The 23754-nt window shown below is 41.7% G+C and overlaps 1 protein-coding gene across 2 annotated transcripts in view; it reads left to right on the forward strand.

The window, feature by feature from the left end:
* The window catches only part of vwf (von Willebrand factor), a 75238-nt gene that overhangs the window by 47719 nt on the left and 3765 nt on the right, over positions 1-23754 (forward strand). For both annotated transcript variants that reach the window (XM_056236037.1, XM_056236038.1), the window contains exons 37-49: positions 8399-8728; positions 10067-10314; positions 10434-10536; positions 10661-10732; positions 10996-11097; positions 11193-11398; positions 11516-11665; positions 12364-12447; positions 12537-12720; positions 15037-15077; positions 15182-15289; positions 15754-15852; positions 23606-23734. In XM_056236037.1, coding sequence (XP_056092012.1) covers positions 8399-8728; positions 10067-10314; positions 10434-10536; positions 10661-10732; positions 10996-11097; positions 11193-11398; positions 11516-11665; positions 12364-12447; positions 12537-12720; positions 15037-15077; positions 15182-15289; positions 15754-15852; positions 23606-23734 — 1856 coding nt within the window. The remainder of the gene's footprint in view (positions 1-8398; positions 8729-10066; positions 10315-10433; positions 10537-10660; positions 10733-10995; positions 11098-11192; positions 11399-11515; positions 11666-12363; positions 12448-12536; positions 12721-15036; positions 15078-15181; positions 15290-15753; positions 15853-23605; positions 23735-23754) is intronic.

The following is a 23754-nucleotide window of genomic DNA, read 5'->3' on the forward strand; positions in this document are numbered from 1 at the left end:
AAAAGACAAGGCCTAAACTTTAACAAGGGTTAAACAATCACTGTAACAGACACAATCACACACACACACACACACACACACACGTCAAATCACTTACATTTTAGATGCAATATTGACTTTTTTTTCTGTTTCAGCAGCGAAAATAGTTAAACAAAGATCACAGCAGAACCATCGAGCATCTCACAGCAACGCGTTCTCATTACTGAATGATTCAGCATTTTGAACGAATCGGTTGACTCAAAGATTCAACGACCAATCCATAATCTGTCTCATTCATGAATGACTCAGCCGTTCGAACGAATCGTTTGAACGAATGAATCAATGACTCGCTCATTAAGACGGTCGCCTGGCGACACCTAATGACGGTTTAGTGATATTAAAAGTATCATTCTTTCCAACGATTGTTAATTAACTCATATTTGAAACATAAGCTATATATATATATATATATATATATATATATATACACACATATATATACACACACATATATATACACAAAAATAAAATAAAAACACATTTGAAGCGTGTTTGCTTACTAAATTGTGAGCGGAACGAAAGTTGCAGCAAATATCAGCAACAGGAGTCAAATTTCATTAATCACGAGAGTGAAGAGCTGACTGAAAAGATGATGACGGAATAGGCTATTTTATGTAAAAGCCCCTATTTAAGCGAATCTATCATTGTACTCTTTTGTTGTTGTGTTTTCCGTGAAAAATAATAGACTATTGAACTCACAATTCAAGCAATCGGCCCCGTTATTGCACTAATTTTAAAGTGACACTAAAAAGTATGCGGCTGCACTGGCATTCATAACGGTGCGCGTCCATGGCGACGAGCGAGCAGAACAGAGCGAACGTTTAGTTAATTTCTACTTCCATAGGAATTCATTCGAGCGCCACCATTTCAATGTCCGTGCGGACGTCCATATTATACTTTCGCTTTCAAGTTAGTGTTTTTAAACCCCCCAGCGGGAGGTTTACACAATTGGTTTACACAATCACACGTTGATTAACCGGTGGGAAAATATTCCCATAGTAACATCCCTAATATATAAATATATAAATTCAATAGGCCTACCTGATTTTGAACACAAGAGGGCAGTATAGCACTATATATGATTTGGATTATTATTCTTTTTGACTAAACAACCATTCTGGCTGTTTTTAAACTTAAAAATAATTCTTAAATTGAAAAAAAGGAATAAAATGGGTTTAGTTCTAATATTTGTATAATTTTATATAAAAATAAATGGTGTATAATTACATTTTAGAAAGATATGAGACATGCCCTGATTCTTTTTTTGACATTATTGTCCTCGATCAGAGCCCTAATCTGTTTATTTTTTCAGTTACACATTCTACATTGATTAAAAAAGAAAAATCAAATGTGTTTTTATTTTATACAGAAATAAATAATCTATCATTCAGATGAGAATAAAGTTAGTGTTAGTTCAAATTTTAAGGAAAACAAATATATGATCTGAAATATAGCACATTCATTTATAATTCATTCAGGTTCAATTACCAAACATACAAATCTCAATGTAATTTAAAGCAAACAATACATTTAAAATACATGGGTTGTATGCTATTTTTTTTTATATAAAAAGATATATATCCAAAAAGACAAGGCCTAAACTTTAACAAGGGTTAAACAATCACTGTAACAGACACAATCACACACACACACACACACACACACACACACACACACACACACACACACACACACACACACACACACACACACACACACGTCAAATCACTTACATTTTAGATGCAATATTGACTTTTTTTTCTGTTTCAGCAGCGAAAATAGTTAAACAAAGATCACAGCAGAACCATCGAGCATCTCACAGCAACGCGTTCTCATTACTGAATGATTCAGCATTTTGAACGAATCGGTTGACTCAAAGATTCAACGACCAATCCATAATCTGTCTCATTCATGAATGACTCAGCCGTTCGAACGAATCGTTTGAACGAATGAATCAATGACTCGCTCATTAAGACGGTCGCCTGGCGACACCTAATGACGGTTTAGTGATATTAAAAGTATCATTCTTTCCAACGATTGTTAATTAACTCATATTTGAAACATAAGCTATATATATATATATATATATATATATATATATATATACACACATATATATACACACACATATATATACACAAAAATAAAATAAAAACACATTTGAAGCGTGTTTGCTTACTAAATTGTGAGCGGAACGAAAGTTGCAGCAAATATCAGCAACAGGAGTCAAATTTCATTAATCACGAGAGTGAAGAGCTGACTGAAAAGATGATGACGGAATAGGCTATTTTATGTAAAAGCCCCTATTTAAGCGAATCTATCATTGTACTCTTTTGTTGTTGTGTTTTCCGTGAAAAATAATAGACTATTGAACTCACAATTCAAGCAATCGGCCCCGTTATTGCACTAATTTTAAAGTGACACTAAAAAGTATGCGGCTGCACTGGCATTCATAATGGTGCGCGTCCACTGCGACGAGCGAGCAGAACAGAGCGAACGTTTTTTAGTTCATTCCTACTTCCATAGGAATTCCCTCGAGCGCTCTGCACGTGGCCATTATCAATGTCCCGTATTTAAAAGCTCTCGGTCCTCAGTCACATACCAAATATATGTATAATGTATATATAAATATAATTTTGGACACAAGAGGGCAGTATGGCCCTATGTATAATTTTGTGTTTAAACTAAAAGAGCCCCTCCCCCCCTCCCCACACAGACACAGACACAGACACACACGAATGGCAGGGTGCATTCTCTCTGTCAGAGGGAGAGGGAGAGAAAATTCTCAGAAACATCCACATTCAAACCAAAATATCTAACTTCCTCTTGGTCTGAGCTAATGACAGTTAATTAGAAAGTTGTCCGGCTTGATCTGAACCATATGCATACCTGTGTCTGTCGAGTTTCATGCAATTTCAAGCATGCTAAGAGTCTCAAAAGCATCAAACAAGAATATTAAAGTTTGATGTGTTGCCACGGCAACAGTATCTAAGATATCAATAATCCTTTCACAGGTCTACATCTGCCGTGTGTTTACATTATACACATAAAGTTTGAAGCAAATCGGGTAAAAATAAGAGGGTGATTTCAAAGCATTTAGGAAGTGACACACTTCCTGCTGCCAGTTGGTGGCGCTATAACTTTGACTCACAATAGTCACATCCATGTGATCGGGCTCTTACAACGAACACACTGTTGAAGTTTCATCAAGATCAGTTAATGTATGCAGTAGTTATAACACACTTCCTGTTTCACGTTTCTCGCCATAATTTTGTTTCCTCGCCACGGCCAAACCGTTCGAGATATCAAAAATCCCCTCGCAAACTTTCATCCTCAATGTCTTGACTTCATGCTGACCGAGTTTCGTGCCGTTTGTTTGAATTCTCTAGGAGGAGTATTTCACATTCCATTGCGTGTGTTTTACCAACAACCCTAAATAGCCGACTTCCTGTTGGGCTGGGGTAAAAAGTAAGAGTGTGAAGTATATATGAAACGAGGAGATCTACATGTGTACCGAGTTTCATATTATTACATGCAATTGTGTTTGATTTATGGACCATGTTTTCGGACCCCGTTCCAGGGGGTGCTGTCGAGCCCCCCTGCCACGCCCGGGTACCATCTTCAGCCCGGCCCTGATGGCCGCGGGTTCTGACCAGTGTGCAAAGTTTCAGGAGTTTTTGAGCATGTTAAGGCCTCCAAAAGTGTCCAAAAGGTAGCAGAAAAATAATAAGAAGAAATATAGCTGCGAGCAGCGATTACGGGCCCAAGCCGGTGGCACCGCAACCCCGGTGCCTTTAGTTACCTAAAGGCACCGGGGTGGCGGTGCCGCCGGCTTTGGCCCTTCATCGCTGCTCGCAGCTATATTTATATATATATATATATATATATATATATATAAAAAGCCGGTGGCACCGCCACCCTGGTGCCTTTAGGGTTATTGTGCATGACGTGACACAAAATATCTGCTCGCTATCTGCCGAACGGCTCTGGTAGTTCCGCTTCAGCACTGATGATGTTGTAGAAATAGTGCGCTCTGGTTGGTCTGGATTATTCTGGATTTTTTATTTTATACAGAAATAAGTTATTTATAATTCAGATGAGAATAAAGTTAGTGTTGATTAAAATGAAGGAAAACAAATATATTGATCTGAAATATAGCACATTAATTTTAAATGTATTTAGGTTCAATTACCAAACATACAATCTTAATTTAATTTAAAGCAAACAATACATTTAAAATATATGGGTTGTATGCACTTTTTTTTATATAAAAAAAAGATATATATCCAAAAAGACAAGGCCTTAAAGGGTTAAACTCTTGTCACTGTAACAGACGCAATCTCTCTCTCTCTCTCTCTCTCTCTCTCTCTCTCTCTCACACACACACACACACACACACGTCAAGTCACTTACATTTTAGATGCAATATTGAATAAGCAGAAAAATCGGATTTTCTGCTCTGAAAATATAAATAAGCATAAAAATTGAATAAGCACTTTGAATATTCTAAACAGAATAAGCACTAGTCGCTAATGAATAAGTACTAGTACTTAATGGAATAGATACTAGTATCTAAAAAATAAGTACTAGTAGCATGAAAATAGAGACTAGTAGGTTAAAATGATTAAATGTTAAAACGGCTTGCCATATTGGCTCAGAGAGAGAGAGAGAGAGAGAGAAAATGACCTTTTAGATACTAGTACCTATTAATAGATACTAGTATTTATTCAATAAATACTAGTACTAAGTCATTAGATACTAGTACATATTAAATAGATACCAGTACTTATTCATTAGCTACTAATACGTATTCAAAAGAATATCTAAAGAATAAGCACTAGTATCTAAAGAATAGGCACTAGTACTAAAGAATAAGCACTAGTCCCAAATGAATAAGTACTAGTACTTAATGGAATAGATACTAGTATCTAAAAAATAAGTACTAGTAGCATGAAAATAGAGACTAGTAGGTTAAAATGATTAAATGTTAAAGCGGCTTGCCATATTGGCTCAGAGAGAGAGAGAGAAAATGACCATATTCAAACCACAATATCTGACTTTCTGAGGGTCGGAGCTAATTACTTTAAATTAGAAAGTTGTTCGGCTTGAGGAGAAGAATATACACGCTGAGTTTTGTAACTGTAGGTAAAACTAACTAAGTTATAACACACTTTATATGTCCTTTTTTAGTCATGAAAATTAATTTCCTCTCCGTGGCCAAACCGTTCGAGATATCAAAAATCTGTCCACAATTTAGCATCCTTAATGTCTTGACTTCATGCACACCGAGTTTGGCAATGATTGAATGAATTGCCTCGGAGTAGTACTTCAAATTCCACAGCAAGCGTTTTCCAAACAACCCATAATAGCCGATTTCCTGTTGGGCTGGCGTAAAACTTGACCAGGGGAAAGATGTTCGGCCCGATGAGATCTATATGTGTACTAAGTTTCATATTAATTCATGCAAGCGTGTTGGATATATGGACCAAATTGTTGGACCCCGTTCAAGGGGGCGCTGTTGAGCCCCCCTGCCACGCCCGGGTACCAGCTTCAGCCCGGCCCTGATGGCTGTGGGCTCTGACCTGTGTGCAAAGTTTCAATAGTTTTTGAGCACGTTAAGAGCCCCAAAAGCCCCTGAAACCTTGAACTCCATTAAAAGCAATAGACAAATCCCTCACACACAGAGACGAAGAGAGAGGGAGAGAAAATTCTCAGGGTTGTATGCTATTTTTTTATATATAAAAAGATATATATCCAAAAAGACAAGGCCTAAACTTTAACAAGGGTTAAACAATCACTGTAACAGACACAATCACACACACACACACACACACACACACGTCAAATCACTTACATTTTAGATGCAATATTGACTTTTTTTCTGTTTCAGCAGCGAAAATAGTTAAACAAAGATCACAGCAGAACCATCGAGCATCTCACAGCAACGCGTTCTCATTACTGAATGATTCAGCATTTTGAACGAATCGGTTGACTCAAAGATTCAACGACCAATCCATAATCTGTCTCATTCATGAATGACTCAGCCGTTCGAACGAATCGTTTGAACGAATGAATCAATGACTCGCTCATTAAGACGGTCGCCTGGCGACACCTAATGACGGTTTAGTGATATGTTTAAAAGTATCATTCTTTCCAACGATTGTTAATTAACTCATATTTGAAACATAAGCTATATATATATATATATATATATATATATATATACACACATATGTATACACAAAAATAAAATAAAAACACATTTGAAGCGTGTTTGCTTACTAAATTGTGAGCTGAACGAAAGTTGCAGCAAAGATCAGCAACAGGAGTCAAAATTCATTAATCACGAGAGTGAAGAGCTGACTGAAAAAAATGATGATGGAATATTTTGTGTAAAAGCGCCTATTTAAGCGAATCTGTCATTTACTCATTTGTTGTTGTGTATTACCTGAAAACCGGAAACAATCGGCCCCCGATATGGTGCTAATTTTAAAGTGACACTAAAAAGTATGCGGCTGCACTGGCATTCATAACGGTGCGCGTCCATGGCGACGAGCAAGCAGAACAGAGCGAACGTTTTTTCATTTCCACTTCCATAGAAATTCATTCGAGCGCACTGCGAGCGCCACCACTATGTCCGTGCGGACGTCCTTACTTTACTTTCACTTTTATATTAGCGATTTAAAAGGCCTCGCTGGTGTCTAACGTCGATTAACCGGTGGGAAAAGATCCTCACAGCCACATACCTAATATATTTATATTTAATTACAATAGCCATACCTGATAAAAAAGTTTTATGTACTGAGTTGATATCATTTTGTACACAAGAGGGCAGTATAGCCCTTTGTATTACTTGATGTATTTATTTTTTAACTGAATAGCACATTCTGGCTGTTTTTAAACTTGTACATTATTCTTAAATTGAAAACAAGAATAAAATGGGGTTAGTTCTGATATTTGTGTAATTTTATCTAGAAATAAATGGTGTATAATTAATTTTTTAGAAGATATGAGGCTTTTAGTGTTTACTTTTTTGACATGACTTTAATCCCTCGCCATAGCAAAACAATTTGAGATATTCAATAGCCATTCACAATTTAGCTTCTTTAATGTATTTTCATCATGTTGAAAAAGTTTGGTGGGAATTGAATAAACCACTTAAGAGGAGTGGGTAAAAAATCAGAGGCTTTTTTAGCCAAAAATCCACATTCAGACAAAAATATCTGACTTTCTGTTGATCCGAGCTAATTACGGTAAATTAGAAAGTTGTCCGGCTCGAAGAGTACAATATACATATCGAGTTTTATTACTGTAGATAAAACTAACCCCCCCCCTTTTGTCAAAAGCATTTAGGAAGTGACACACTTCCTGCTGCCAGTTGGTGGCGCTATAACTTTGACTCACAATAGTCACATCCATGTGATCGGGCTCTTACAACGAACACACTGTTGAAGTTTCATCAAGATCAGTTAATGTATGCAGTAGTTATGACACACTTCCTGTTTCACGTTTCTCGCCATAATTTTGTTTCCTCGCCACGGCCAAACCGTTCGAGATATCAAAAATCCCCTCGCAAACTTTCATCCTCAATGTCTTGACTTCATGCTGACCGAGTTTCGTGCCGTTTGTTTGAATTCTCTAGGAGGAGTATTTCACATTCCATTGCGTGTGTTTTACCAACAACCCTAAATAGCCGACTTCCTGTTGGGCTGGGGTAAAAAGTAAGAGTGTGAAGTATATATGAAACGAGGAGATCTACATGTGTACCGAGTTTCATATTATTACATGCAAGCGTGTTTGATTTATGGACCATGTTTTCGGACCCCGTTCCAGGGGGCGCTGTCGAGCCCCCCTGCCACGCCCGGGTACCATCTTCAGCCCGGCCCTGATGGCCGCGGGTTCTGACATGTGTGCAAAGTTTCAGGAGTTTTTGAGCATGTTAAGGCCTCCAAAAGTGTCCAAAAGGTAGCAGAAAAATAATAATAATAATAATAATAATAATAATAATAATAAATAATCCTAAGGAAAACAATAGGGCCTTCGCCCTTTGGGCTTGGGCCCTAATAATAAATAATCCTAAGGAAAACAATAGGGCCTTCGCCCTTTGGGCTTGGGCCCTAATAAATAATAATCCTTAGGAAAACAATAGGGCCTTCGCCTTTTCAAGGCTTGGGCCCTAATAAAGTTAATTGTAATCAGTTGAGAAAATATATAGCAGGAAATAAATGGGCATAATTTGGGCAAAATATGACAATGTCGAAATTCTTTCAATTGCAGTTCCTCTTCCTGTCAGTCTAATTCAAACTCCAGTTCAACATCTTGTGGGGTGTGTAAAGTAACTTGTCCATCTCTCTTCCAGGTTCCTGCTCTGATGAGCAGACAGGTCTAGTGTTATCTGACGGCAGTGTGACCACAGACCCTGACGTGTACCTGAAGGGATGGGCTCTGGGCGAGTGTGTCCAGCATCTGGAGGTTGAGTCGTGTGCTGCTGGTGTGGCGAAGGGCTGTGATGTGTTGAGTTCTGAGGTGTTCAGCCGCTGTCACGCGCTGGTTCCTTTGCAGGACTATGTGCAGATCTGTCAGAGAGTGGCCTGCCAGCCTAATGCGGTGTGTGACCTTGTTACCGCCTACAGCACAGTGTGCCGTCAACAGGGAGTGTGTGTGGACTGGAGGACGCCCACCCTCTGCCGTGAGTCTTCTGTGATTAATGAGTCATGAAGGGAAGCGTGTTGCGACCCTCTCAGATCAGTGGCTCTAGGCCTGTGAGGTGGTGGTACTTTGATCAATGTGCCTGAGAAAGAGAACAAACAGGAATTACACCAGGTCTGTGTGCAGTCATGGAAGTCTTAAGCTTGAAAGAAAGTTTGATGTGGGAGCTACAGATCTAGTAGCTGGTATTAAAGGAATAGATCAACCCAAAAATGAAAATTAATTAATCACCCTCATGTCGTTCCAAAGTTAAACCGGTTTTCTGTTATTACCACAAAAGGAGACATATTTACACACCTCTTGACCAAACTCCAAAAACGATAATAAAACACCATATAAATACTATCTTGTGAGATATAGTGTTCTTGACTTCTGTAGTCATATGTTTGTTTTGTGTAATCATTTTTTATTTTATTTAGGTCTAGGTTATTAATCACGGATAATATCCACCCCTCTAGGAGTGTTTAGTATTGTTTATATTCTAATATAGTATTTATTAATATTTTGAATTAACTTTTATTTTTATATTTTCATTTTCATTTTAGTTCTTCAGTCATGTTATTAGTTTTTAAATATGTATATTTAGCTTTATTTTTATTTAATTTTTTACATGATTTTTTAGTTTTAGTTAACAATAACAATGCTGCTCTTTAGAAGATTATAAAAGAAAAAAAAGGGAAAAATAGAAAATTTTAAAGATATATATAAAAAAAAATAATAATAATAAATAATATACACATAATATAATTAATCAGAAGACTTATTGCTCAACTTCTATGGACAACTTTTCTGGAGTTTTTGTCCTTTTTGCCTCTATGAAATGTTGTTTGGCAAGAACCAGAGGACATTTTCCCACATGTTATGAAAACCAGCATACACGTTTAGAACAACATGAAGATGAGTAAATAATGATCATTATTTGAGATTATCAAAAATGTTTTCAAAATCCCTGCTTTTATGTTGCACAATTAATCAGTGTACATTATTCTACAAAAAAAAGTTTTTCATAAAAATGTAATAAGTTCACCTCCTTTCCTCCAATTTTCCTTACTGCAGATTAAACAATTCACACAAGTCACACATGTGGGGGAGGGGGTAGATATTAAACAATGACATAAAAAAAAAAATGTAATCTCCAGATGGATAAAATCAAATCCCACTCCACATTATTTTCTACTGTATCCTACTTTTTGCCTTTTCACTCTGAAATGTTGCATTACAGAATTAAATATGTTGTGAACTGCATATTGTTAATAATTTTGTGTTCGACACTTAATTGAGATTGAAGTGTCAAATATCTCAATTTCTGTGTGTGTAGCCATGTCGTGCTCAGGCTCTATGGAATACGATGCGTGTCGAACTGGATGTTTGGAGCAGTGTGGCCAAAGCCAGTTCAGTCCTGGTGACATGATGGGTGATGGTTTAATGAAGGGCAATGGATCACTGTGCTTGAACACTCCCACAGAGGGCTGTTTCTGCCCTGAAGGGTCTGTGTTAATGGGGGATAAGTGTGTAGGCAAAGAGGCCTGCAGTCAGTGTATGGACCACCATGGGAAAGCCCATCAGGTATGCAGCATCAGTGCCTTTTATGATATTGCTATGCCACCTTTATAAAACCAATAAGCCTTTGTCAGATCGGTGGAATTGCAAACAACAGTCTTGTGATCTTGGTGTGCGTGTTTCAGTTTATGGAAAGCTGGAATCCTGAGGACAACCCCTGTCTTCTGTGTGTGTGTCTGGATCAGCAGCGCATCAACTGCACAGCTTTACCCTGCAGCAATGCTAAAGGTAAAGACATAATGTGTATATGTTCTCTCTCACTGTCACTCTCGTCCACTACACGATTATCAGCCCCATTTCTCGAAGTGGTTTCTCAATGTGTGTTGTCATGGCAACTGTTGCTGTGTTACAGCCCTAGAGTGTGGACAATGTGAGGTTCTCCAGGAGAAGATGGGATCCAAGTGCTGCCCTGAATATGAGTGTGGTGAGCTGAGAATACACACAGAATCCACAAATAATGTACTTTGTATATACAAAATATGTATATGCTCCTCCACACACACACACACACACACACACATATAATTTCCCTTATACAGTCATATAAATCTTAACCTAATGTCTTCTTGTTAAAAAAAAAAGGCTCATTGATATATTACGCTTTTACTACCCATATACTCACAGGTATGATGACACCTAATGGCAATACTATGATATAGTGGTGTGATGTACTGTGTGTGTTTGTAGTGTGTGATGCAAACTGTAAGCGGTCAGATCCCCCTCTCTGTGATCATGGGCTCAGTGTCGTCCTCACAAACCCTGGAGATTGTCTGCCAATTTACAAGTGTGGTGAGAGCACATATATACACACACATACTCTAGTTCATTTCACATAGATGGTTTTCAATCATGTACACATTGTCTCTTTCAACGCTCTCTCTCAGTTTGTAAAAAGGATCAGTGTCCTGTGTCAACAAAACCATCCTGCCCTGCATACAAGAAGCTGTCGGTCAAGCCATCAGAGTGCTGTGATTCGTACGGATGTGTGTGCGACTGTCAGAACATCACCCGCACATGCCCTCCGGGTTACATCACGAATACTAACACCAACGATTGCGGCTGCATAGAGGTCACCTGCACACCTGATAAGGTTGGCACGCTTTTGCGCTCTCGCTGCTGTGCATGTGTTATTCACTTGACCTTGCAGCTCCATGTTCTGAGGAGTGTACTCTGCAATCAGCGTGTGATTGACTATTTATATGTGCAGGTGTGTGTGGTGGACGCTGTGGTGTACCAGGTGGGCAGCAGGTGGGATGAGAAGTGTAAAACCTGCACTTGCACGGAGCAAACAGACAGACAGACAGGCCTGCACATCGCTCAGTGTGTGGACCCCGTCTGCAACCAGATCTGTCCTCTGGTGCGTCCTACACAACTTTAGTTTCAATCTTTTTGGGTTTGAGTAATATTAATTTGTGAATTTCTATGAATTTTATTCAATTTTATGAACATTGAATGTATTATAATGATCGTATGTTATTTTAAAAAGGACCTATTATGCCCTTTTACTAAGTCTTGATTTTGTTTTTGGGGTCTACTAGAATAGGTTTTCATGCTTGAAAAAACACATTCTTTTTTAAAAACATTTTACATTATTGCAGCACCTCTCTTTCCAATCTGTCAGTAACGCTCTGTTTAGTTCCTGTCTCTATGAAGCCCCTCCTTCCAAAAAATTGGTGGATAAAGCAGGCAAAATAACTCCATATACCCTTATATCTAGTGACCAGAATATGATAGTGGCTCTTTTGATTTGAGTGAGAAATCAAACACTTGGAACACAAGAACACCGCAACAGCATTTATTTTTAATTTTTATAAAAATCTGCTTAATATAATTTCCTTCACCCCTGCAGCCTCTTTGTCATGTTAACAGAAAGGAAATTATTTAAAAGTGTATATTTTTTTTAAACTTTCAGAATTACATTCTGATGAAACATTATGAAAACTAATACGTTTTCCCATACAATAACATGCAGTGATGAATCATGCACAGTATGTCTAGAGACATTTATAGCAAAGTAAAAATTATTATGATTTCACATTGATTTTGTATATGCAGGGAACCACATACTCACATTCAGAAAGCGAGTGCTGCGGTCACTGCCGTAAATCCAGCTGTGTGGAAGGAGGCTATTTGAGACAGGCGAGTATTTAGAGTATTTTTCCTTCTGCTCTGCTTGTGTTTGAATGCGCTATAATCTGAAAGAAACCTTTGACTTCACATGTGTGCAGGTGGGAGAGCAGTGGGTGTCTCCGCACGACAGATGTGTGTGGAGCGAATGTGCACAGGTCAACGAGGAAGTGTTCATCCAGCATACAAACACGTCCTGCCACCTCATGGACACGCCAACCTGTCCACTGGGCACAGAGCTCCAGTGCAATACAGTAGATGACTGCTGCCCGACCTGCCACTGCGGTACAGTCCAAAATTAACTTAACTTAAAGGAGAACTCCGGCGCAAAATGAACCTTTGGTCTAATTACACATTGTTACCTAGTCAACCGTTATCTGAGATTTGTTTTCATGATTATCGAATGTAAATAGTTTTATCTCTAAAAACAGTTTAGCCTATAAAGCTAGTATAACGCTAGTATATTGGGCATAGTGTAATGACAAATAAAAATCACTTGTTAATACCACTAACAAGGCTGAAAATAGACCCACACTAACACGGTAGCATAATGAGGGTCCCTACCTTTAAACCGAAGCATTGAGAACTTTGTAAGTGTACAGACAGTTTAATAAGAAGATATTTTAAACATACAGTCAACTTCGCGTATACAGGCAGAATCCATCTTTGAAATACAGCCTTTACCAGTCGATCTACGAACGCCGATCCAAGTGCGCTGGTGAGAATGTGAACGAGCTATAAGTTGTGATAAGGTGAGCGCGAACAGCAGGCTTGGATCGGCGTTCGTAGATCGACTGGTAAAGGCTGTATTTCAAAGATGGCTCCTGCCTGTATACGCGAAGTTGACTGTATGTTTAAAATATCTTCTTATTAAACTGTCTGGACACTGACAAAGTTCTCAATGCTTCGGTTTGAAGGTAGGGACCCTCATTATGCTACCGTGCTAGTGTGGGGCTATTTTGAGCCTTGTTAGTGGTATTAACAAGCGATTTTTATTTGTCATTACACTATGCCCAATATACTAGCGTTATACTAGCTTTATAGGCTAAACTGTTTGTAGAGATAAAACATTCGATAATCATGAAAACAAATCTCAGATAACGGTTGACTAGGTAACAATGTGTAATTAGACCAAAGGTTCATTTTGCGCCGGAGTTCTCCTTTAATGCCACAACTGCCAATGATAGATGAACTGTCAAATATTTATGACCTGCAATAAGTTTATTTTGCAATATATTTATTACAATACGACAATGCAATTATTTAGCTGGTTTTCCTTTGGATATTTGTGGCAAACAATGCAAATTATTAGAAATGCACCCTTGTGTGCTCTTAATGTGTGGTCACATTTGCCATTATTTTGCAAATGTTTGAGGGTGAAATCCAGGCATTTCAATATGACTCCACAAAACAGCTGTTTGGTTTGGAAGTGATGATATATCGGCCACTATATCAGTTTCGGAAGATTTATGTTCATTTTTAATGCTATCGTTATCAACCCGATAAGAACATTTTGCCAACATATTGAAGCCGATAAATAATGTATTTCCTTCAGCTGAGACACTTCAGATGCACATTGTTTGCCATGATGTTTTTGAATAGTTTTAAATATGATTGAAATCACTTTGAAAAGAAAAATACAGTTAAGTGCAACATGCGCAGCCCAAGTCTGTCATATAGGCTTCATACAATTATAATGAGAACATTATTATAATTGTGTGCTTGGGACATGGTGAGACTTTTGTTTTTGTAATCAGGCAAATACAAATTTGGATTTAGATTTATTGGCCAATATATCGGTTATCGGCTTTCAAATATAAAGAGGTATCGGTATCGGTCAAAATGTGCATATCGGTGCATCCCTAAAAGTGACTTCTGTGTGAGCTGCGCTTCATACATCGCTACACTATTGACAATAGACAATGGATCTTTTTTGCCTGTGAAATTTCACCAACATTTTGCCAATGTGACCACACTTTTAAAGGGAAAGTACACTTCAAGACAGTTGAAGGATTAAATCTTTGCCATAATCTATCACTATTCCTGTAGGTGAGTGTTACGTGATGATCTAAATCTTTTTATAGGTGGCAACAATTAAAAATTCACAACTGGTTTACATCGATAAATAAAAGCCAATATTGTATATATCAAATTTAAATTGAATTGTAATATAAACACTATAAATAGCAAAGGCAAACGTATTGTAGAAATGAAAATAATCATAATAACAATAAAACTTCAATAACATTACATACAATAATTTAACAATATTTGTCTTGCAATAATATATAAATATAGCTATTATAGAGCTCAAACACTTCTGATATTTAATAAAATTCGAACATTTCCTCAGAGAAGTCTTAAAAAAATGCATTAATGAAATTTCTGAATAAAACTGTTCTTAATATATGTATATAATATATATATATATATATATATATATATATATATTAAGTGGTTTTATTTATTTGGCAAATGTTACTCCCATTTGGTGCTTGAAGTGTTAATTTTGGACCCTGCACACACATACTGCTGGTTCATTGCCGGTCTCTGTGATTTTTTTTTTTCTTAGACATTAATGCCTTTTTTCCCTCTCTGCAGTTCCAATGAATGCCTGCGTGGTGAATCAAACTGTTATTGCGGTAAAGACGTTGACTTAACATACAGAATACTAATGTGCCGTGTGCAGATGTCTTGGTGCATAACAGATTGACTTTGGGGTGTCTTGCTCTGTGTGTGCGATTAGGCTGGAGAGCGAGTGATGCTGGATGTGTGCACGCACTGCGAGTGTGTGGGAGATAAGAGGAGTTATCGGCTCTCTTGCAGAAAGATGAGCTGCTCACCCTGCTCAGAGGTAAAACCCTCACTCTGGAGATTATTAAAGGGATAGTTACCCAAAAAAATTACAATTCTGTCAGCATTTACTTACCCTCATGTCGTTAAATTACATTCTTTCTTCCATGGAGCACAAAAGCAGATGTTTTGCACATGCTTGGAGACGTCCAAGCTGCTTTGGTGTGCAATGAAAATACAACAAAAAGGCAGCATAGTTTAAAAAGCTCTTTATGTAAATCTCATTCACCTGATTTAATGTCATTAAACCCAAATGCCATGGTTCTTGCGTGTCATGATCTCTGATCTGTCACATTTGAATATGCAAATAAGATGAGAAAGAAAGTTTTTACATTTTAAAGGTTTTAAAATTACACAAGGATGAGTAAATTATGGCAGAATCTTCATTTCTAAGTATATGGAGCCTTAAAATTACAGTAAGCCCTAAATATATGAGTACAGTTATATGTGTGTTTTGTTTTGTAGGGATATACACTGGAGCCAATACCTAATGCTTGCTGCGGTCGCTGTGTAGCAACTGCTTGTAGCATTCGACGACCTGATGGACAGCTGGTCACTCTGAAAGTAATAAATATGTGCAGACATGAGTCAATGTCACTAACTGTAGCCAGTATAGTCAGTGTGGAAGACACAGGTTTGAATCTCACCTTTCTTTCGTCAATAAGTACCTCTGTGTCAATGAAAATGGTTAAAATGGCCAAAACAAGAAAACAGTTAAATGTTTTGCCAGCTTAAGTTTCGTTTTGTTTAGAAGAATTGTTTTAACCATTTCGAAGGCACCCATGAACTATATACACAACCGTTTAAAAGTTTTTTTTAATTAAAACTTTTTTCAGGAAAGACCCATTAAATTGATCAGAAGTGACAATAAAGACATTTAAAATTACAAAAGATATCTAATACAAATATTTGCTGTTCTTATGAACCTGCTATTCATCAAAGAATCCTATAAAAATGTAATCATGGTTTCCACAAAAATAATATGCAGCACAACTGTTTTCAATATTGATAATAATATGAAATGTTTCTTGAGCTGCAAATCAGCATATAAGAGTGATTTCTGAAGGATCATGTGACACTGACGACTGGTGTAATGATGCTGAAAATTCAGCTTTACTAACAGGAATAAGAATAAAAATTATAAATATATTTTACTGTTTTATTATTAAATAACTGCAGCCTTAGTGAGCATAAGAGAAGTTCCCTTTCAGTCGCTCACGTTCGACGTAGTCGACGTGTCGACTGATTGGGATCACGCTTAGAGAGCCTGTCATCTTCAAGTACTATTAAAACGAGCCAATGTAATTGGCGTGCGTGAAAGGCATTACTCACTCCGCCCCCGTGGCGCGGGTATAAATACGGAAGTGGATGCACGCACTAGCTGTCTTTCGCTTCAGAGCCGATTGTTTGATGTCTCTGAAGAGTGCTGATGTTTACAACGAGCGAGTGTGTCGGTGTTCTTCTGGAAAACTCTCCCAGTGCTGGTGGTTTCTACAGCGCGAGTGCAGCGGTGATCGTAAGCTTTGAGCTCTCAACTACTGTTTTAACAGCAACAAATTTCTAAAGGTTTGTGTGTGTTGACGGCTGGTTAGAGGGCGGAAAAGTGAGTGCTTCACTGTTTCAGTTCACTGTTCAGTGTTGCCGCGGTCATTCCCCTGTGTGCTCCGGCATTGGTGATGGGTCCTGTTTCCTGAAAGAGCAACACGGGTGCGTTTGCGTCTTTAAAAAAAAAAAAAAAAAAAAAAATCTCATTCCACCTGTGCGTTTCTGGATGCGGTCGTTCCCTTTTCCTCTGTGACGGTCACAATTGTTGCATCACGTGTTTGGGCTTACAGCACACTGAAGCAGCTTTTGTGGGCGGTACATGTTCCCATTGCGGGAATATGACTGTTGCGGTGTTGAGATCGAGACTCGCCTTCGTCCGCGAAGCGCAAGTCCCCATTACCATGCCCCACCCCCACGTGCCGTGTGGGATGGGTGAACGGAGGATAGTGATGGAGGTCTCGCCCGGTAACCATTCCCTGTGGGCTCCTCACTCCTCCATCACACTGCAGCCGATGGAATTCCTGTTGAACGTGCTGGTCCCTCTGTAATGGACCGATCAGCCGTTTCAATTGGGGTTCCCCCAGAGGATAAGATGTCGATAGCAGCATCGGAGGGTGAGCTGGCTTCTGGAGATGACGACTCTGCTGTGTTTTCTCCCTCTGGGAGTTTAACATTGCCCGAGCCAGATCCAGAAATGTCAGCTATGTTGAAATGGGCCGCCGAGGCTGCCGGGCTCGAGTGAAACCCTCCCCCGTGTCCCATTCAGTCTCGGTTGGAGGATTGGTATCTCGGGGCAGGCCGCGCTGGTCCCCGGTGCCTTTCTTTCCCGAAGTGCATGGAGAGCTTACCAGGTTGTGGATGGCACCTTTCTCTGCCAGAAACTCCCTGAATAGCTTTTCCCCCTCACTACCCTTGATGGAGGAGCGGCCAAGGGTTGCGAGGTTACCCTCCAGTGGAGCGGTCTGTCGCGACATAGGCGCACCTGTGTCCGGCGGCCGCTGCCTTTTGGGGGATCCTCGTCTCCCCCCTAAGGCCTGTGAGTTCTGACAGGCAGAGCTTACAAAGCCTGTGGGCAAGCCGCCTCCTCTTGCGTGCCATGGCGCTGCTACAGATCTTTCAGACCAGAGGACCCATGGACATGCACAAGGGTAGCCCAGACCGTGCGCTCATAGGTGAGCATCGCACTGCATCTGACCTCGCCCTCTGGGCACGAGTGTCGTGGCATGCGCGATCAGTCTGGCGGTGTCCACCTTAGTGGTCCTGGAGCGCCATAGTTGGCTCAGCCTGGTTGATATGGCAGATGCGGACAAGGTTCAGTTCCTGATCTCCCCAATTTCCCAGGTTGGGCTGGTCGGCGACGTGGCGGAGAACTACGTCCAACAGTTCTCTGCCGCCCAAGCGCAGAAGGAGGCCATCCGGCACATCCTGCCCCGGCGGCCCGCTGCTGCCTCCACCCCGCCGCCGGTGGCAGCTCCTCCGCCTGCTCGTCGCCGAGGGCGTTCCCCTGCCGCCGCTCCCACTGGGCCCCGCAGCAGCCTCCAGCCAGGCCTCAGCATGGAGCCGGCCGCAGTAGGGACGCCCAGCCCGCTCCAAGCGCTGCCAAGCCAGGTAGCAAGCCACAAGCCACAGCGAAACCATTCCGGAGCGGGCCGCTCAGGGATGGAGGAGGATGCTCTGGGAGTTGGTTACCGATCCACTCCCTCCCCCCGGGTCAGGGCCGGGTGGAATCTTTGTTTGTGTGTGTGTCTTTTCCTCCGCTGCTCCCAAAAGAAGCGGAGCAAGCGGTACCCACACTCCAAAGAAAGAGCAAATTCCTCTGTTCCTGGGTCCCAAGAGGGCGAGTCTGGCGGAGTCCCCTGTACGCCTTGCACCCCTCAGCCCCCTCTTGTTCGCCAGCACAGCAGCTGGGTGCGGTTCGAGGACCCGGTCATCCGCCTTCTTACGCGTCCCTGACCGTGTCGTGGAGACATGTAAGTGTCGTACAACACACTCAGACCCTGCTTCGGGCCGCCTCCGGGCCTTCCGAGCCGGGTCCCTGTCCTCCACCTCGCTGCCCCACCTCGGGTACATCTGTGGTTCCCTGGCCCCTGGCTTGGTGTGTGTAAGCCTGAAGATGCTTCCTACCGCTCCAGCTGGCCCCGAAACTACCAGCAGACTCGGCTTGCGATTCATTTCGCTTGGCTTCACCCTGGCTTAGTGATATTCATCATATCTAGGTGTTGAGCTGAGATGCTCCTAAGATTAGTGATATTTATCACACCTACGTGTTGAGCGCTGCTCCTGTCCTGTGTGCGCACGTCGCAGTCCTACTGGCGAAGGACGCGATGTAGCCTCTCCTCCAGCCGATATGAAGCCCGGTTTCTATAAATAGATATGTGGTGGGTTATGGCCATCTTGGACCGGTGTCAATTGAAACGGGCCCTTTTTCGAAAGCCTCCGTTCAATTACTACACAGAAATGCATTTTCAAATGCTCCGTCCCCAAGGTTGGCCTGCAGCGTTCGACCTGAGGGACAGTACTTCAGATCTCTATCCTTCCGCTCCACAGACCATTCTGTGTTCTGGCGTCGAGGGTACGAAGTATAAGTCTTACCCTTCGAGTGCTCCATAGCCAGTTGGGTCTTCAGGTCAAGTGGGAGAGAGTAATCTCGCCTACGGGCTAAGTATCTCTTTTTCAGTTCAGGAAAAGGACTCGGTCCAACACGTCTCTTCAAGAAGAGTGTGTTAGGTTAGTGCTAGAAGTGAGAAAGGGTCCCACTGAAAATTTCAGAGGCTCCTGGGGCATATGGCAGACGCAGCCGCTTGGCTTCCTCCATATGAAGACCGCTTCAGCACTAGTTTTATGATCGAGTCCCGAGGTGACCATGGCAGAGCGGCACGCCCTGTGAGATAAAAGATCACCCCGGCCTGCCGTCAAACTCTCAGCCCGTGTTCAGACCTTCAGGTCCACTAACACCGACTGAGGGGCCGTGTACAAAGGGCACACTTTAACGGAGGCCTGGGCGACTGAATTGGTATTCCTTACCTCGAGTTGGCAGTTCACCTCGCTTTGAGCCACCGCTGCTCAGCGAGCTGGTACTGGTCTGAAAAGAAAACATCGCGACCGTTGCGCTAAGCTTCCCCATGTCACAACTCGCCCGTCACCTCCTCCTTGGAGTCAGAAGCTTCTGAGGTCGCTTCATTCCACTATAAAATTCTTCCGGCCTGCTCAATTGTGCCACCAACGAGCCTCATGACAGCTATGGCCAGGGAGAGTGGAGACTCCAATCCCCTGGCGGTCCAGCTGGGCAGGGACCACTTCGGGGCCACACAGTTACATCTGTTGCCCCTCCGGACTCGTCCCTCTGCCAGTTGTGTTTCTGTCTGAGCGGACATCCCTTGGATAGACACTGGCTCTCAGCTGACCCCGGGGCCCCGCAGAAATGCGTTCCCCAGTGAGCCTTCTAAGAAAGCGGCTATGCGTTTCATTATCGCTTGGCGCTGCTCAAGTTCAGTGATGTTCATCACACTCAGGTGTTGAGCAGAAATGCTCCTGAAGCTCAGTGAATTTCATCACACTCAGGTGTTGAGCAGAAATGCTCCTGAAGCTCAGTGAATTATCACATCTAGTGTTGAGCAGTGCTCCTGTCTTGTGCGTGCATGTCGCTTGCACCTACTGTGCTAAGTCAGGAGTGGAACAGGTCTTGATAGTTGCCCCTTTTTGGCCCAACCAGATCTAGTTCCCTCGACAGCCTTCCTGACTTCCCCTGAATACATTTCAGTGACGGGGCATGATGACACCCGCATTCAAAGAACTGGACGGGGAGGTTCAGGACGCTATCACAAGGATACAGTGGTGTGAATAAGTTATTACCCCCATGCTAAAGTTGCCTAAAAAGAGGAATAAAAAATCATCTTTTGGAAATTGATCTTAATGCCTTAATTAGAAAAATGAGGAAAAATCCAACCTTTAAGGACACCAATTTTCTTTGTGTATGAATAATGTATCATAAATAAATAAATGTTCTTCCTTAAAATACAGGGTGCATAAGTCAGGCCCCCCCCTATGTTAAATTCCCATAGAGTCAGGCAGATTTTTATTTTTAAAGGCCAGTTATTTCATGGATCCAGGATAATATGCATCCTGATAAAGTTCCCTTGGCCTTTGGAATTAAAATAGACCCACATCATCACATTCTCTTCACCATACCTAAAGATTGGCATGGGGTACTTTCCATAAGATCATCTTTCAATGCAAATCAAACCAGCTATTAGGCTAACTGAAATAACACCATGCCAATCTCTAGGTATGGTGAAGGGAATGTGATGATGTGGGATATTTTAATTCCAAAGGCCAGGGGAACTTTATCAGGATGCATATTATCCTGGATCCATGAAATAACTGGCCTTTAAAAATGTATGCACTTTACAGACTTTACAGACTTATGCACCCTGTATTTTAAGGAAGAACATTTATTTATTTATGATACATTATTCATACACAAAGAAAATTGGTGTCCTTAAAGGTTGGATTTTTCCTCATTTTTCTAATTAAGGCATTAAGATCAATTTCCAAAAGATGATGTTTTATTCCTCTTTTTAGGCAACTTTAGCATGGGGGTAATAACTTATTCACACCACTGTATGTGGTAGTGACCATCACTTCTGCAAGCACCCCCGTAAGAAAAGGCAGTTGTGCTTCGCTAGTTAGGAGTGGAACCTATTCGTCGAATGAGTCTTCTCTCAGTGAGGAGATCCTGAGAGTGTTCGGTCATTTCAGTGCTCTCTTTCCTGCAAGTTGGGTTGGACTAGGCTGTTCCTTCACCCTCAATATGATACAAACATCATATGCAGAAGTATGGGAAGCACATCCTGATCGTCAGGTTCCTGAGGGAGCAAGGGTCATCCCTGCGCCCCTCTTTATCCTCTTGGGCCTATCTCTGGTGCTACTGCAATACAGAGACCTGAGCCACTGCAGACAGTGAGTTAAAAATTCAGTTTTTTAACAGTTCTCCTACTCGCATGGTCTCTACTAGAGGGTAGGGACTTGCTCGCTTTCAGTCAACGACTTGTGCCTGGAATTCAGGCCGGCTATCTCTCACGAGCTGAGACTCCGGGCTGGATATGTGCCCAAGGTTCCTACCCCTCCATTAAACTGGGACCAGGTGGTGAGCCTGCAAGCGCTGCCTGGAGGAGGCAGACCCAGCCCTGGCTTTCTCTGTCCATCCTCTTTATTGCGGTTTTACGTGCACAGAACGCAAGCCTTAGGACCTCAGACCAGCTTTTATCTGTTAAGGAAATCAGCAGAGAGGGAAGGCTGTTTCCAAGCGAGGTTGGCCCACTGAAAGTGGCTGCCTTCATCTTGGTAAAATTCCCGAGATCCACATTACTTAGGTGGTGAGCTCCTCTTAAATGAGTGTGTACTCCCGCTTAGGCATTGACACAGAGTGCTTCGCTGACAGATATTCTAGAGTTGAGGGCTTAGTCGAACCGCTGCTTCCCGTGGGCTCCCTTCACATGAAGCCAGTTTCAATGTAAGCCCGGTTCGTTGTGTCGGCTTGCTGCGCCATTCCCCTACTATGGACTGGATACGTGCGCAATTCTTGCTCCAGTTGAGTTCCCCTTTTTAGCCGAACCCTGTCGAGTTCCTCCATACCCTTCGGCAACGGACATGGCAAAACGTCCGAAGCCAGGCCTATCACTCTTATGCACTGGTGGAACCTGTGTTAGGCTGGGTCCATATGCTGGGATCCCTACGGCGATCCCATATGTGTATTCTTCCACGGTACGGCTCCCTGTGGTGAGCCCGTGTCTTCCCTTGGCAGAGCCTGCTCTGCCGTCTCTGTTCGGTTGAGTCTCCCCCCGTTTAGGCTGGAGCCACCCCAGTGACATTCCATATGTTGTACTGCCCGGTAATCCGCCCAGTTCATATGTGTATTCTCCACATGTTACCTCCCTTCAGGCAGGATGTGGCTTCTGCAGCGTCCCTTCCTTCCATGTTCAAGGAACGCTTTCCCAGTGGTCCTGTAGGAACAGCAGTGACTTCCCTGGCCTAAGCCCTGTCCCTTCCCCGCCTTAATTGCGGGGTGATCTGGAGGCTTTTGTCTAGGCACTGGAAGGTGGTAGCACTAGATGGCGTTTTAATTGGGATCCCAATCAGTCGACACGTCGACTACGTCGAACGTGAGCGACTGAAAGGGAACGTCTCGGTTACGTATGTAACCCTCGTTCCCTGAAGGAGGGAACGGAGAGGTAGTCCCGTCGCCACTATTGCTGGACCACCGCTGACTCCGAGTTATGCTCGGCTCCTCAGCGAAAAACAACTAGTGCGTGCATCCACTTCCATATTTATAGCCGCGCCGCGGGGGTGGAGTGTGTAACGCATTTCACGCACGCCAATTACATTGGCTCGTTTTAATAGTACTCGAAGATGACTGGCTCTCTAAGCGTGATCCCAATCAGTCGACACGTCGACTATGTCTCCGTTCCCTCCTTCAGGGAACGAGGGTTACATACGTAACCGAAACGTTCTTTCAAATCATTAAAAAATCTTACCGACCCCAAACTTTTGAATGGTAGTGTATATAAGGCCATTTGTTTACAGGATAACCAAACTAGAAAGTGAAGTGATCTGCAGGCTAAATAAATAAAAAAGCAACTATTAATGCTTGAGGAGTCAAATGAAACTATCTTAACCAGTGAGCCGGTAGTTTGAGACATCTTGCTGTAAATGCTCCAGAAGTTCTATTGATTTTCAGATAGTGTCATAAATGTGTACATATGTGTGTTTTCAGGCAAATACAACTCGTACAGACGGCTGCATTAAACACAAATGCAGTGTGAATAAGGATGAAGAACTGGTGTTGGAGACTCTAGTGACAACATGCCCTCCGTTTGACCGCAAACGCTGTCTGGAGCATGGGGTACACACACACACACACAC

This window comes from Rhinichthys klamathensis, unplaced genomic scaffold (assembly GCF_029890125.1).
Source record: "Rhinichthys klamathensis goyatoka isolate OS25496 unplaced genomic scaffold, OSU_Roscu_1.1 h1tg000436l_1, whole genome shotgun sequence".
Classification (NCBI taxonomy): domain Eukaryota; kingdom Metazoa; phylum Chordata; class Actinopteri; order Cypriniformes; family Leuciscidae; genus Rhinichthys; species Rhinichthys klamathensis.